The following is a 14,762-nucleotide window of genomic DNA, read 5'->3' on the forward strand; positions in this document are numbered from 1 at the left end:
GTCAGGAGCCCCCCGGCCCATCTGTCCTGCGTGGCTTCACTGATGGCCCTGATGATTTCTTGAGGCCCTTTTTTCATCTGTAGGTGTACGATACAAGGGGGGAAGCTGGGATCCTCTCCTTTCGTTTTGACTGAGCATAGTTGGCCTCTGGCCTTGGTCCTAGATCATGAGCGCACCCATTGTTCTCAGCTGTTCAGGGCCTCTGCCCCTGACTCTGGACCTTAGATGTCCCCTGTCCCTTGACTTCTCTGCCATCTCCCTGAGGTTATAGATCACATACGCGCACCAGTTAGACTTAGTGCACACAGTGGGCCTTAGTTGGGTGCCTCCCTTCCCCACCCCCAGGTGAGAATCATTTCATCACTGCTGCAGTAGTTTGAGGCCATTGGAAGAGTCCAGTGATGTCTGAATTTAGGTTAATTACTCGACCTGTGCAGGTACAGTTCATCGTATGAGTGGCTACTGATTTTGTTTAAGATCGTTTTCAGTATTTCCATAAGGTTTAGTCTTTTTAGTGAAGAGTTTCTGTATGAGTGTACTGTAAGTGCCTTTGTTATTTTTGAATTGGAAAAATGAGGAAAGCATCTGTTTCACCACTTGTTAGCCTGTGATTCTAGACGACTGCCAAATGATGCCTTGGGATCCTGGGGTATGGGATGGAAGGGCACTTAGGGATCACCGTACCAGCCAGTGTTCAGTCAGGAACACAGAAACTGCCCTAGATTTTTTCAACAGAGGGAATTTAATACATAGAATTCATTACAGAAGTGTTAGAAGGGCCAGAGGAGAAAAAGGTAAGTAAAGGAAGGTTCTCCAAAGATTAGTAACTGCTGGAAGCTCCTCTTCCCACCAGGAAGGGAGAGACTGAAAGGGAGGATGGCGTCACCCGGAGCTCCTGACCGATGTCAGAGCTGGAGCCCAGCATCCCGCGCTCACCCGCATCCCAGTGGCTGGAACTCAGTCACGTGGCCACACCGCCTGTAAAGAGACTGGGAAATGCAGTCTCCCGAGTGGCCGGAAGGAAAGGGAACCGAGTTTGCTGAACAGCTCGTCTGGGCTGTGAATGGCGCAGGAATTGCTACGCACACAGCCCTGCAGGGCATGGCCCAACAGGAGAGCTTTAAAGCTGAGTTCTCCCAGCACCCACCTCCATTCCCTCCCCGCTCCAGCCCTCCCCACTGCTGCTGAGCTGACTCCTGTGTGCCCTGTTTTCAGGAGGCTCTGGCCCAGCCCCAGCCCTGGTGGAAGATCCAGCTGTTCATATGGGAACCAGTGCTGTTCGGGACCTGGGATGGTGTGTTCACGTCCCGCATGATCAACACTTTTGGGGTTGTCCTTTTCTTGAGGACTGGCTGGCTGGTGGTGAGTGATGAGCTGGTGGCCGTGGAGCCTCCTGTGGGCCTGGGGCATGGAAAGCTCTGTCACCCTTGGGTATTCCACAGTGTAGTCAACAGATTCCTGAAGCACTGATGCTCTGGAAGCACAGAACAAGATCAAGTACCTGGAGTAGCTAGTATTGCTTTTTAAATGAGAATCCTGAGAACCTGGGCCGCAGACAGAGGTTCCTGTGGAAGCCTCACCATGGATTTACCTACAGGAATATGAGCACGGAAGTCAGGGCACACTGTGGGTGGGACTAGAGGTGGGTCAGAGAGAGCAGGCTGATGGCAAGTTTGCCTCCAGTTTGTGACCCTCTCCAGCTTTCCCGGTGTTCTTTAACTCACCTGATGCCCTGCCTGGAGAGGGGGAGGGGGAGGGGGAGGGGAGGGAGAAGAAATTGTAAAAACCTACGGTTCTCCTCCATGCCTTTCTCCTTACTTTCACACGGAACACTTCACTTGACACTGCTGGTTACCAGATTTCTCCCCACAGCAAGCAATTCTGTGGCACCAGCTGAGTGTCCTACAATGTAACTCAATTCTGACACTACCTGGAGAGAGCATCAGATCCCACAGGTTAAGGGCTCCATCCCATAAAGCTGCCCCCACCCACTTCAGCTGCCAATCACAAGTCCAGGTTGTCACCTATGCTTCTGACCGAGGCTGTGCATCCGGGGTTCTCACAACCCCCCCGTTCCCACGACCCACGCCCCCCCAGATTCCATTAATTTGCTAGAGCAGCAGAGAAACACTTATTTATGTTTATTAGCTTATTAAAGGATTATGATCAAGACAGATGAAGAGATACCTAGGGCAAGGTCTGCAAAGGTCCCGAGAGCAGGAACTTCTGTCCCCGTGGAGTTGGGGGGCATCACTCTCCTGGTATGTGGCTATGTTCACCCACCTGGAAGCTTTCCAACCCCATTCTTTGGGGATTTTTATAGCAGCTTCATCACACATGATCAATTATTAACTCCATTTCTAGCCCCTCTCCCCTCTCTAGAGAAGCGTGTATATGTGTGTTGGGGGTGGTGCTGGTGAAAACTCCAAGCTTCTAATCGCGGCTTGGTCTTTCTGGTGACCAGCCCCCATCCAGCAGCCCACTGACAGCGACGTCGTTAGAACAAAAGATGCTCCTTGTGTTTTTAATCGCTTAGGAATTTACAAGGGTTTTAGGAGCCCCGTGTCAGGGATGGGGTCAAAGACAAATGTTAGCACAAGAGATGCTTCTAGTGCTCTTGTCACTTAAGAAATGACAAGGTTTCAGGAGCTCTGTGCCAGGAGCCAGGTGCAGAGACCAAGTTGGCCCTTGAACAACATGGATTTGAACTGCACGGTCCACGTATGCTCAGGTTTTTTTCAATAAATAACACAGTACTGCACGGGCCACGGTTGGTTGAATCCGTGGAAGGGAAACTGCAGATAGGAAGAGCTGACGATGGGACTTGAGCATCCGCAGATTTTGGTATCCAAGACCAGTCCCGGAGTTAATCCCCTGTGAATACCTAGGGACGGCTGTATATATTTTCTATCATCTCATGGAGGCAGAGAGAGAGAGGGGTATGTGTTTATGGTAAGAAATTGGCTCTATGATTTTGGGGGCTGGCAAGTCCCAAATCTGTAGGATAGGTGAGATGCAGGTAGGAATAGATGTGGCAGTTTTTTGAGTCCAAAACCTAGAAAATCAGGCAGAACTACTGTGTTGCACTCTGGAGACCAAATTCCTTCTTCTTCGGGAAGCCTCAGTCTTTGCTTTTCAGGCCTTCAACTGATTGCATGAGAACCACCCACATTATGGAGGGTAATTTCCTTTACTTAAAGTCAGCTGATTGGGGGACTTCCCTGGCAGTCCAGCGGTTAAGACTCCACGCTTCCAATGCAGGGGCCGCGGGTTCCATCCCTGGTCAGGGAACTAAGATCCCCCATGCCACGTGGCGTGGCCAAAAGATAAAAGAAAAAAAAGAAGTCAACTGATTGTACATGTTAATCCCATCCTAAAAATACATTTACAGCAACTTCTAGACTAGTGTTTGACTAAACAACTGGTCACCATAATCTAGCCAAGTTGGCACATAAAGTTAACCATCACATCTGCAAATTCCAGGGGATGAAGCTTCACTGTTGTGGGGTGTATGGGGTTCTTAGTCCTCTTAGGAGGCCTGGTTGAGGCCACGCCTTCCTCAGCTCTTGCTCTACTCCGTATCCAGGCCCTTAGCTCAGGGTTCAGCCTTAGCCATAGCCAGGATGGGTCTGAAAGTTTTCTTTATTAATGTGTGGAAAGCTTAGAGCAAGGTTAGCAACCTCTCTGGTGTGGGTGTCTCTCATACTCCTCCCAAACTTACAGGGGCCCCCACTTCCAAAAACACAAATCCTCCAGCTCAGATGCCTTGTCCTGGCAGCCATTCTCAGGCTTCTGGGATCAACCTCCGATTTTTCCCCTTCCCAGACGCCACCTCACTGCCCAGCACCTCTCCAGCCTGTGTCCAGGGGAGGCCCAGCAACCTGACTGCTGTGGCAGAGGAAGGCCTGGCACTGACAGCCTAGGCCCCTGGGCTCTGCCTCATGCAGGGGCTGCTTGTGGAACGGTAGAAGGAGAGAGGGGTAAGCGCTCTCTATTTCTATTCTTAAATCTTAGGGCCTCCTCTTAACTCTCTCGCTGGGTGGCTTTTTTGAGAAATGGCTATCCAGAAGTGTCAGTCCCATCCCCAAAGTGAAGTACAACTTGTGTTAATTATTTATTGCTGTACAACAAATTATCCCAACACTTCGCGGCTTAAAGCAACAAATATGTGTTATCTTGTCATTACTGTGGTTCAGGGATCCAGGAGCAACTTAGCTGGGTGCCTCTGGCTCAGGGTTTCTCATGGGGTTGCAGCCAAGCTGTCAGTCAGGGCTGCACCCTCACCGGGAGGCCCCGCTGGCAGAGGGTCTGTTTCCAGGATCACTTGTGAGGTTGTTGTCAGGCTTTGTCACGTGGGCCTCTTCATAGGGTTGCCTCAGTAACTGCAGCTGGCTTCCCCCAGGGCCAGCAACCTAAGAGAGAGGGAGGGAGCAGGTGCCCAAGATGAAAGCCACGGTCTTCTCATACGCTCATCTCAAAAGTGACATCCCATCACGTCTGCGGGGCTCTGCTCATTAAAAGTGAGTCACTCCATCCAGCCCCCGCTCAAGGGGAGCAGATTACACAAGGGCATGAATGCCAGGAGGTGGGGACCACTGGGACCATCTTTGAGGCTGCTACCACACAAATACATCCTTTTGTCCTAAAATGATCTCTCCTTTTCAATTCTGACATTAGTTTTACCTGAAAAATCATACTTGAACATGGAAAGAAAGGTAAATGTGAAATGCCAAAAATAAGGTAGAGCTTCTAGAGGATAGCATAAAATTAAAATAAGTAGAGGTCATGCCCAAGTCATTTTTAAATAGAAAATATTAATCCTAAAGAATAATTTGGCAGCATATTTATAATTTGGAAAACGTTAAAGTGGCAATTTTGGTATGAAAACTGAAGACTGGTACAGACTTTTAAAAATTATCCCATGTAGACAATTTAAAAGCACGAACAAAGGAAGAAAATAGTAATTATATAAGTTCATTAAAAATATAAAAACAGCAAAATAAGTAACTGAATAAAGCATAACTGAATATAACCTAATTCTTTAGGTACCATATAGTCTACCGTGGCGAACTTTAGATCCAGTTTTTCCCCTTCTCTATCAACAGAATCATAATTTTGCTTGGTATGACATTACTCTCAGCTGAAAACCCAACAGATTAACAAATACAATAATCCCACTTCATTCTCCAGCCTCCATCTAAATATCAGTAGATGTCAAAATAGAAATAAAATATTTACCCCTTTTTCTCCCCCCTCCCCATGCTTCGCTACTCATTTATAAAAGGTCTTTCATATAAATAAACCAATTTTTCAATGCAGTGAACTTCTAAACGTTCAAATAACTTGCAGGTGATAAGCATTTTTAAATGTCAGAAGTGCGAGAAGAGAATAGATGCAGTATGGGCGGCAGGAGTGCTGTGCACACAAATGAAAGAGAAATGGGGAAAGCAAGGAAAAAACCCCAAACCTAATCCTGCTCTCTTGGCAGCCCAGAGGTAAAGACGGGCTTTGGAACAAGACTCAGTGTGATAAGTGCTGTGGTAAGCACTAAGTCCTGGGTACTCCTGGAGCCAGAGGAACGCTCCCAGGGACGGCTTCCTGCAGGAGGAAAGTCTAACCCCTGTCTTGAGGGATGCGTTGGAGTGAACCTGCCAAGGAAGAGGAACGGGCAGAAAGGCGTTCCAGGCAGGGGATCCGCATGGGTGTGGGGGGGGGGGGGGCAAGGGGGCACGTGACTTCACGCTGGGGCGCCGCGTGCGTCTGGGGGAGGGCTGTCGGCAGAGGGATGAGGGGGCCTGGGGAGGTGGAGAGGGGAGAGACCAGGAGGGGCTTCAAGAGGGTATGGCATGGCTTCGACTTGACATTGTCGGCGCTGGGGAGTCTCTTAAGAGTTTGCTGCAGGGACACTACATTCATCTGGAATCCCTTCCAGGCCTTACTCCTGTGGCCCTTTGTCCTTGTCCAGCGGGCCCACCCCCGGGGGCGTGGGAGCGGTGGGCAGTGCTCCCTCCGTGCCCTAACCCTGACCTGGCTCCTTGCTCTTCCGCTGCAGGGAAACACGGGAGTGCTCGTGGGTGTGTTTCTGGTGTCCTTCGTCGCCCTGGTGGCCCTGGTCACAGTGCTGTCCGGCATCGGGGTTGGGGAGCACTGCGACGTGGGCACCGGCGGCGTCTACTCCATGATCGCGGCGGTCCTCGGTGGGCAGACCGGAGGCGCCATCAGGCTGCTGTACGTGTTTGGACAGGTGAGGCCACTGGCCAATGGAATCGCTTACCTTGCCTTGCTTTCTGCCACCTTCTTCTCATCCACGTTCCCCTCTGACCTGGTGACAGGCAAGTGGGCAGTTGCAGGGAGCTCATAGTGGAACCAAGCTCATAGTCCAGGGCCCTGACCCTTAGTCCAGGGCTCCGTCCTTTCCACCCCCTTTGCCTCTGGAGTCCTGCTTCCACCAGGGAGCTGGGACTGGGCTGGGACCATCCTTACAGCCTGTTCTAGGGAGGGGAGTGCACAGCAGTGGCCGGAGCCGGGGTGGCAGCTGGGTGGCCCGGTCCCGGGGGCACTTTTACGCTGAAAAGGGGACATTTTGCCTGTGCCAAGGACTTCCTTAGAAGCAGGCTGCTCTCAAATGAACCAGAGCTCTAGACGCATTGATAGCTTGATGGCCTGAACAGGGAGGCTGAAAGCCCCTGTGTGGATGCTTTGTCTGAGAAGGAGAATACTAATGTGGACGGAGGCCCTCGGAAAACCACTGAGTAGGGAGAAGTACTGAAGCGTGTTTAGCTAAAACACAGGGACGGTGACCTAATGCTGAGGAAGCAAATGCGGACATTAAGAAGCAGCTCTTTGTAAGCACTTCTTGGACTGAAAAAGGCTTTAATGATGGTGCAAAGGGTGGTGGGTGGCTGAAAAAACAGTTAAAAGAATCTGTCTGAGTAAGAGTACAAGAGTCTCCTCAAAGAAAGTGTCGGTCTGTTTCTTTTATTTTTAAAGCAGCAGGGGCAGGGTATTGTAGCAAAAATACATCTGATTCCCCAACAGCACAAAGCTGTGTGTGTGTGTGTGTGTGTGAGAGATGTGTGGAAGGCAGACACATGGTCAGTGCACTCTTAAAAACCACTTGCCTTTATGGAGAAGGATCTTTAAGCATGGGAGTTTGGAGGTGAGTAATAAACTGTCAGTTTACTTTATTACCCTGGGGATTTGTATTATCGATTTTTTTTTTTTCACTTCTCTGCTATTTTATAGCCAAGCAGGCTGCAAGATGGACAAACAGCAGTCCTCACTTTCCCTGCTCTCTGGGTAGACGAAAAGCTCCACTCTTGAAGCAGATACCACAGACAGGGACCAGCGCTGAGGTTTGGGCCTCCCCGCCTCCCAGAGAGAGGAAGCCTCCTGTATGTGAGGTGACTTGGAGGAAAGGTGCTCACAAAGAAAGACACAAGCTACCAAAACTCAAGAAGAAACAGAAAATCAGAATGTGCCTACATAAGTAAAGAGATTGAATTAGTAATCAAAAAACTTCTTACTAAGAAAAGCCAGAAACATTGGTGCCCCTCTGGTCAGGGTCCTCTCCATGCCTCTGCTTCTTCTGCAGCTGAGCTGGGTGGGCTTTCTAATCAGGGTGTGGCTGCTAATCCTTTTTATATGTTGCTAGATTCAGTTGGCTAGTATTTTGTTGAGGACTTTTGCCTATATATTATGAGGGATGTTGGTCTGTAGCTTTCTCGTGATATCTTTGTCTAGTTTTGGTGTCATGTTCATGCTGGCCTCACAGAATGAGTTGGGAGGTGTTCCCTCCTCTTCTATTTTTGGGAAGAGTTTGTGAAGGATTGGTGTTAATTCTTTAAACGTTTGGTAGAGATTGGTGGTGAAACCATATGGTCCTGAGCTTTTCTTTGCAGGAAGTCTTTTGATTACTAATTCAGTCTCTTTACTTATATAGGCGTATTCCGATTTTCTGTTTCTTCTTGAGTCTTGGTAGGTTGTGTCTTTGTAGCAATTTGTCCATTTTATCTGGGTTATCTAAGGTTTTGGCATATAATCATTCATAGATTCCCTTATAATCTTTTTTTTGTTTTTGTAAGATTGGTAGCAATGACCTCCCTTTCATTCCTGATTTTAATCATTTGAGTCTTCTCTCTTTTTTTCTTCCTCAGTCTAGTTAAAGGTTTGTCTGCAAAGAAGCAATTTTTGGTTTTGTTGCTTTTCTCTATTCTTTTTCTGACCTCTATTTCATTTATTTCTGCTCCAATCTCTATTATTTCCTTCCTTCTGCTTGCTGTGGGTTTAGTTCACTCTTCTTTTTCCAGTTCCTTAAGGTGGAAGGTTGTCATTGATTTGAGATCTTTTTCTTCCAGGATGTGGTTGGGTTTTCTGAGGGTCCTTATTCCTGTTTCTTATTACCCCTAATTCCCTCATCCCAGGGCATGCATGCACTCATGTGTCTTTAGTAATTGCCAGAGGAGATGGCCTGTTGTGCCCCGGAGCAGGGTCAGCAAACTTCTTCTATAGATGGCTAGATAGTAAATGTTTTAGTTTTTTGTGAGGGTGTCATAGGTCTCTGTCACAGTGACTCAACTCTGCTGTGTAAGTGTGAAAGCAGCCATAGACAGTTTGAGGCGGGCATGGCTGTGTGCCAGTCAAACTTATGCCCAAAGCAGGCGGCAGCAGGATTTGGTCAGAGGGCCAAAGTTTGCCGGCCCTTGCCCCAGAGCATCAACGTTTAGGAGATACAGACGCTTAAAATAATGATTTTTTTTTTTTTCCTTTCCACGGTACGCGGGACTTTCACCACTGTGACCTCTCCCGTTGCGGAGCACAGGCTCCGGACGCACAGGCCCAGTGGCCATGGCTCACGGGCCCAGCCGCTCCGCGGCACGTGGGATCCTCCCAGACCGGGACACGAACCCGTGTCCCCTGCATCGGCAGGCGGACTCTCAACCACTGCGCCACCAGGGAAGCCCTAAAATAATGATTTTTAAAGCTTACAAAATCTTTCCATTTCCTTGCATCCTCCCAAACCCTTCTCCATTCATCTCTCTGAGACGTTGGTGCGGGGCCTGTAGTGTGGGGTCAGACCCCTGGGCCAGTGGAGGAGGCGATGAGCTGGGGTCTCTCCTAACTCCCTGCCCCACTCACCTGAGCACTTCTTTGGGGCTGCTTACCCTGGACACCAGAATATCCAGCTTCAGCTTGCACTGTCCTGTCTAAAAGCATCTATTCATGGCTTACCTGCTCTTCGCTAGACTCTGTAAAAACAGTGGAGGACTGGAAAACTTTCAGGGACCTGGGGTTTGCATTGTGGGAGGGAACACATATGTAGGACATACAGCCAACCAATTCAAACTTTAAACTAGGGATTTCGTGTGAGAAGGGAAGGGGTGTGGAGGGACAACTCTGGCTCTCTAGGTAGGTACCCAAAGATGGAAAGAAAATTGCCTCTGATTGTGAAAATGCAATTTTTTAAAAACAGAGGCCCTGGAAGGGAGGCGTTACACCCTGAAAATATAGCGGGTGACACCCCCTGCTTCCTGTGGCAGAGGGTTAGAAGTTCTCTGTAGAGGACGAAAGAGAAAAACGAATGCCTGTGATTATAAACTTTAAGAGCAGATAAAAGCATTTTTTTAATATAATAAATTCTGGGGAGGTTCATACATTAAACAAATCGAAAGGGATGTTTTCCAATGAAGAGGAGCTTCATGGTTGGAAGGGAGACCACGTCTGGGGTGGTTGGATTGCTCTGGGGAAGGGCTGGCAGCCGCTGTTGTCCACACCTCTCCCGAGGGCAGGCCAGAGCCCAGGCCAGGCCCGAGCTCACTGGCTGAGAGCCGGCTGTTGGGGAGCCTTGCATCCTAGATGCACCGTGCTCTGTGTGCCCAGACACAGTTTTTGCATAAACAGAATAAAACTCTCAATATGTTTGTTTTTATTTCCCTTTATAAAATTGCTTTACAATTACAAAATGATGTTCATTGTAGCCAGTTAGCATATCAGAGATAATTTAAAGAAAACGTAGTTTCCCTCCCCTCCTGCAGTAACCAGTGTGAACGCCTGGCATCCTCTTCAGCATCTTTCCCTGTGCTCATCTACATGAGTTTATGGATTTTTGAAGTGCTTGCTTGTTTTTAAAAAAATGGGGACAAATTTCATACTCTATTCCATGACTTCTATTTATCACTGAACAGTAAGTCATAGACATTCTTCTAGGTCAATGCTTTGAATCCATGCTTTTAAAGTAGTTGCTTAGTATTGTATAATATGGATGTACGTTAATTCGTGACACATTCTTTCTCTATTCATTTTTTTCCTCTCTTATGTAAGAGTAGTTTTATTCCTTTTCTCATCTCTAAAAGTCTGTAATTTTGCTCTTTCTCTTTTCCTCTTAATCAGGTTGCCAGGTGTTTATGTATTTTATTGATCTCAAAAAAAAATCAGCTTTTGTTCTTTATATCCTTTCATATTTTTCTTTCATTTCATTAATTTCATATATCCTTTATTAAATACTTCTTCCTACTGTCTTTTTATTTATAATGATTTTTAAAGTCACTTCTTAAGTTAATACTTTGTTCATGTATTTTTCTGCATTTTAAAACTAATATGAACATTTAGAATTATACTTTTTTCCCCTTCTGAATGCAGGATTAATGTGCTTCCCAAGTTTTAGAATCAATCCTTTTTATTACTTTCTAGATAATTTGAAATTTTAAAAATTTCTCCATATTTTGCCAACGTGGCTCAAATTTATTTCTGTTGTATTTTCCCCCTTGTTGATTTGGAAGTTCTATTGATACTATGCTTTTCATTCTGTGGGTAGTTATTATCTACTTTTAGAAGCTATAATTACACTTTTTCTATACTTCCCAAACAAAAACATTACTTGTTAGCTCCTCCACATACCAAATATAAAATCTCTATGATACTTTTACTTACCTACATTCCATAATTACCCTTACCTCTTACCCCAAATCCTTAGATTTTGAAAAGGTGGTTTAATTTTGGGCTGTTATAGCTTTCCCTTAAAAGTAAGTCTCTTCAGTTTCAAGAATCCTGACTTACAACTTACGTTGCAAATTTCCAGTGACATTACCATCATTTATTTAGCATTAACAAAGTATTTTAATGAAATTCATGGCTAACTACTGTCTCCTTTACATCAGTAGCTAATAATAAAGTAATAATGATAATGCCAATAGCTATTATTTCTCCAACTCTAACTATGAGCCAGGTATTGTTCTAGGACTTTACACGAATTATCTCACTTAATCCTAAATTATCTCATTTAATAACCTTTTTTTTTAAAAAGATGGTTTCTTCTTTTTGTTGCTATTTAAATTCTCTTTTTTTAAAATTGTATAGTTGATTTACAATAGTGTGTTAATTTCTGCTGTACAGCAAAGTGATTCAGTTGTGTGTGTGTGTGTGTGTATACACACATATACACATCCATTCTTTTTTTTTTAATATTCTTTTCCATTATGGTTTATCATAGGATATTGAGTTTAGTTCTTTGTGCTATACAGTAGGACCTTTATCCATTCTGTGTATTATAGCTTACATCTGCTAATCCCAGCCTCCCACTCCATCCCTACCTCAGTCACCTTCCCCTTGGCAACCACAAGTCTGTTCTCTGTGTCTATGAGTCTGTTTCTATTTCGTAGATAGATTCATTTGTGTCATATTTGAGATTGCACATATTAAGTGATATTATTTGTCTTTCTCTTTCTGACTTACTTCACTTAGTATGGTAACCTCTAAGTCCATCCATGTTGCTGCAAATGGCATTATTTCATTCTTTTTTATGGCTGAGTAGTATTCCATTGTATATATGTACCACATCTTCTTTATCCATTCATGTGTTGATGGACATTTAGGTTGTTTCCATGTCTTGGCTATTGTGAATAGTGCTGCTGTGAACATAGGGGTGCATATATCTTTTTGCATTAGAGTTTTATCTGGGTATATGCCCAGGAGTGGGATTGCTGGATCATATGGTAATTCTGTTTTTAGTTTTCTGAGGAACCTCCATACTGTTTTCCATAGTGGCTACATCAACTTATATTCCCACCAAGTGTAGGAGGTTTCCCTTTTCTCCACATCCTCTCTAGCATACGTTATTTGTAGAGTTTTTAATGAAGACCATTCTGACCATTGTGAGGTGGTACTTCATTGTAGTTTTGGTTTGCATTTCTCTAATAATTAGTGATTTGAGCATCTTTTCACGTGCTTATTGGCTATTTGTATTTCTTCTTTGGAGAAATGTCTGTTTAGGTCTTCTGCCCACTTTTCGATTGCATTTTTTTTGTTGTTGTTGAGTTGTATGAGCTGTTTGTATATTTTGGAAATTAAGCCCTTGTTGGTCGCATTGTTTGAAAATATTTTTTCCCATTCTGTAGGTTGTCTTTTCATTTTGCTTATAGTTTCCTTCGCTGTGCAAAAGCGTGTAAGTTTGATTAGGTCCTGTTTGTTTATTTTTGTTTTTATTTCTGTTGCCTTGGGATACTGACCTAAGAAAACATTTGTATGATTTATGTCAGAGAATGTTTCATCTATGATCTCTTCTAGGAGTCTTATGGTATCATGTCTTATGTTTAAGTCTTTAAGCCATTTTGAGTTTATTTTTGTGTAAGGTGAGAGGGGTTCTAACTTCATTGATTTACATGCGGCTGTCCATCTTTCCCACCATCACTTGCTGAAGAGAGTGTCCTTTTTCCCCTTGTATATTTTTGCCTCCTTTGTTGAAGGTTAATTGAATGTAGGTGTGTGGGTTTATTTCTGGGCTCTCTATTCCTCACAATAAACTTTTGAAGTAAGTACTATTATTATCTGTGTTTCACAGAGGCAGACATGAGCCACAGAGAGGTTGAAACACTTTCCCAAGTCACACAGCTAAGGCTGGGAGCCACAGCATTTGGCCTGAGGTAGTTTGGTTTCATAGGCTATGCTTCTGACCACCGTGCTCTTGTCACATATCCTCCAGAGCTTTTACTTTTTTTGTTACTGGCATCTTTGGGCTAAAAAGTGATTTTAGGTACAAACCTGAGAGAGGGGCGCTACTGGGGTTACTTCAGTAATCGGTTTGGAAGCTCCAGGTGCAAACAGTCATATTCAAGTTCTGGCATCACCCTCTGCATGTGAGAGACCTCAGACACCTGGGAAAGTGATGCCTGTACAAACGATAATCAGTACTACATTTTTTAATTTTTTATTTTTTTGCGGTATGCGGGCCTCTCACTGTTGTGGCCTCTCCCGCTGCGGAGCACAGGCTCCGGACGCGCAGGCTCAGTGGCCATGGCTCACGGGCCCAGCCGCTCCGCGGAAGGTGGGATCTTCCCGGACCAGGGCACGAGCCCGTGTCCCCTGCCTCGGCAGGCAGACTCTCAACCACTGCGCCACCAGGGAAGCCCTCCCCTACATTTATTGGGCTTCCCCCCCTCACCCAAATACAGACAGAAATGCCTACTCTAAATTTGGGGAATACCGACAATGATGTTATGTCTGGCTGCAAAGTGAGCCGATCTCAGTGAAGAATGAAGCCTCCTTGGTGAGCTCCCCTCAAACACAGAAATTGTATAAGCCTTCTTGTCTTTATATTAATGGACTAAAACTTAATGGTGTCTGCTTCCCGGAGCATTTTTCATACAGTCAACATATCATAAAGTATTTATAGATTGTTTGCAACGTAGTTAGCAAATGCAGGGGATTTTAGGAGGCGCAATCAGCATAAAATTTTTTTAAAGATGTTTGCGTTCTTGGTGTGTGTGGGGGGCGACAAACTTATGTGCGTGAAATAATAATAGAATACAGAGCCAGATAATTAATTGCAAGGTACCAGCAGTAAGCATAGTATTTATTCAGAAACAGGGGATGAGGAAAGGCTTCATGGAAAAGGAGGAACTTGACTGTGGTTTGACTAGAGTTTGTTTCCTGAGAGAGCAACAAGTGCAGAGCGACAGTGATGAGAGTGCCCTGCTGGCCCTGGGGGAGGGTAAAGGGACCAACCCGATAAGAGAAGGGGGCTGAGGAACTATGGAAAATGAGGCTGGTGTTATTTTCAAATATTTATTTGAAATTATGTTTCAGGTTTTTTAAGAGGTAGCATCCTGACTCTCAGGCAAAGATAAAATAAACATGTGACAAAGGGTTTATTCAGCTCATTAACTAGTGGAGGAGCCGGGAAGATGTTAAGGTTGAGAAGTGAGGTATGGACCCTCGATGGAGACAGATCAAATCCATAAATTCCTAGTTCAGCAATTTCATAAATAAATATAAGGATAAGATTGCTAGGTTAGATACAAAACCGGTTAATGTCTTACAGGACCACAAACCCTAATCTTTTGTGTTGTCTGTTCCACCAGGCAGGAGTTCTGTACATCTCTGCAGGAAGAAAAAAAATCCATAAGTTAACATTATAACTTCACTAAGTCTGGGACATGTGATACATTTAAGCAGTAGTAAACAGTGAGTAGAACTAAGTACATTCACTTAGATAGTCCTTGGGTAGCCTTTGTTCCATATGACATTGGAAGGACGTGCTGCCCACTTTTTTTTTTTCTTATTTCTGAGTTTTAGGTAATTTAAAAAATAGGGCTTCCCTGGTGGCGCAGTGGTTGAGAGTCCGCCTGCCGATGCAGGGGACACGGGTTCGTGCCCCGGTCCAGGAAGATCCCGCATGCAGCAGAGTGGCTGGGCCCATGAGCCATGGCCGCTGAGCCTGCGTGTCCGGAGCCTGTGCTCCGCAGCGGGAGAGGCCACAACAGTGAGAG

General features: G+C 45.5%; 1 protein-coding gene across 1 annotated transcript in view; it reads left to right on the plus strand.

The window, feature by feature from the left end:
- The first annotated feature begins 902 nt into the window (after positions 1-902).
- The window catches only part of SLC12A8 (solute carrier family 12 member 8), a 113,369-nt gene continuing 99,509 nt past the window's right edge, over positions 903-14,762 (plus strand). The window contains 3 exon segments of the mRNA XM_065875847.1: positions 903-980; positions 1,216-1,362; positions 6,053-6,244. Of these exon segments, the coding sequence (XP_065731919.1) occupies positions 903-980; positions 1,216-1,362; positions 6,053-6,244 (417 nt within the window).

This window comes from Phocoena phocoena, chromosome 4 (genome assembly GCF_963924675.1).
Source record: "Phocoena phocoena chromosome 4, mPhoPho1.1, whole genome shotgun sequence".
NCBI lineage: Eukaryota > Metazoa > Chordata > Mammalia > Artiodactyla > Phocoenidae > Phocoena > Phocoena phocoena.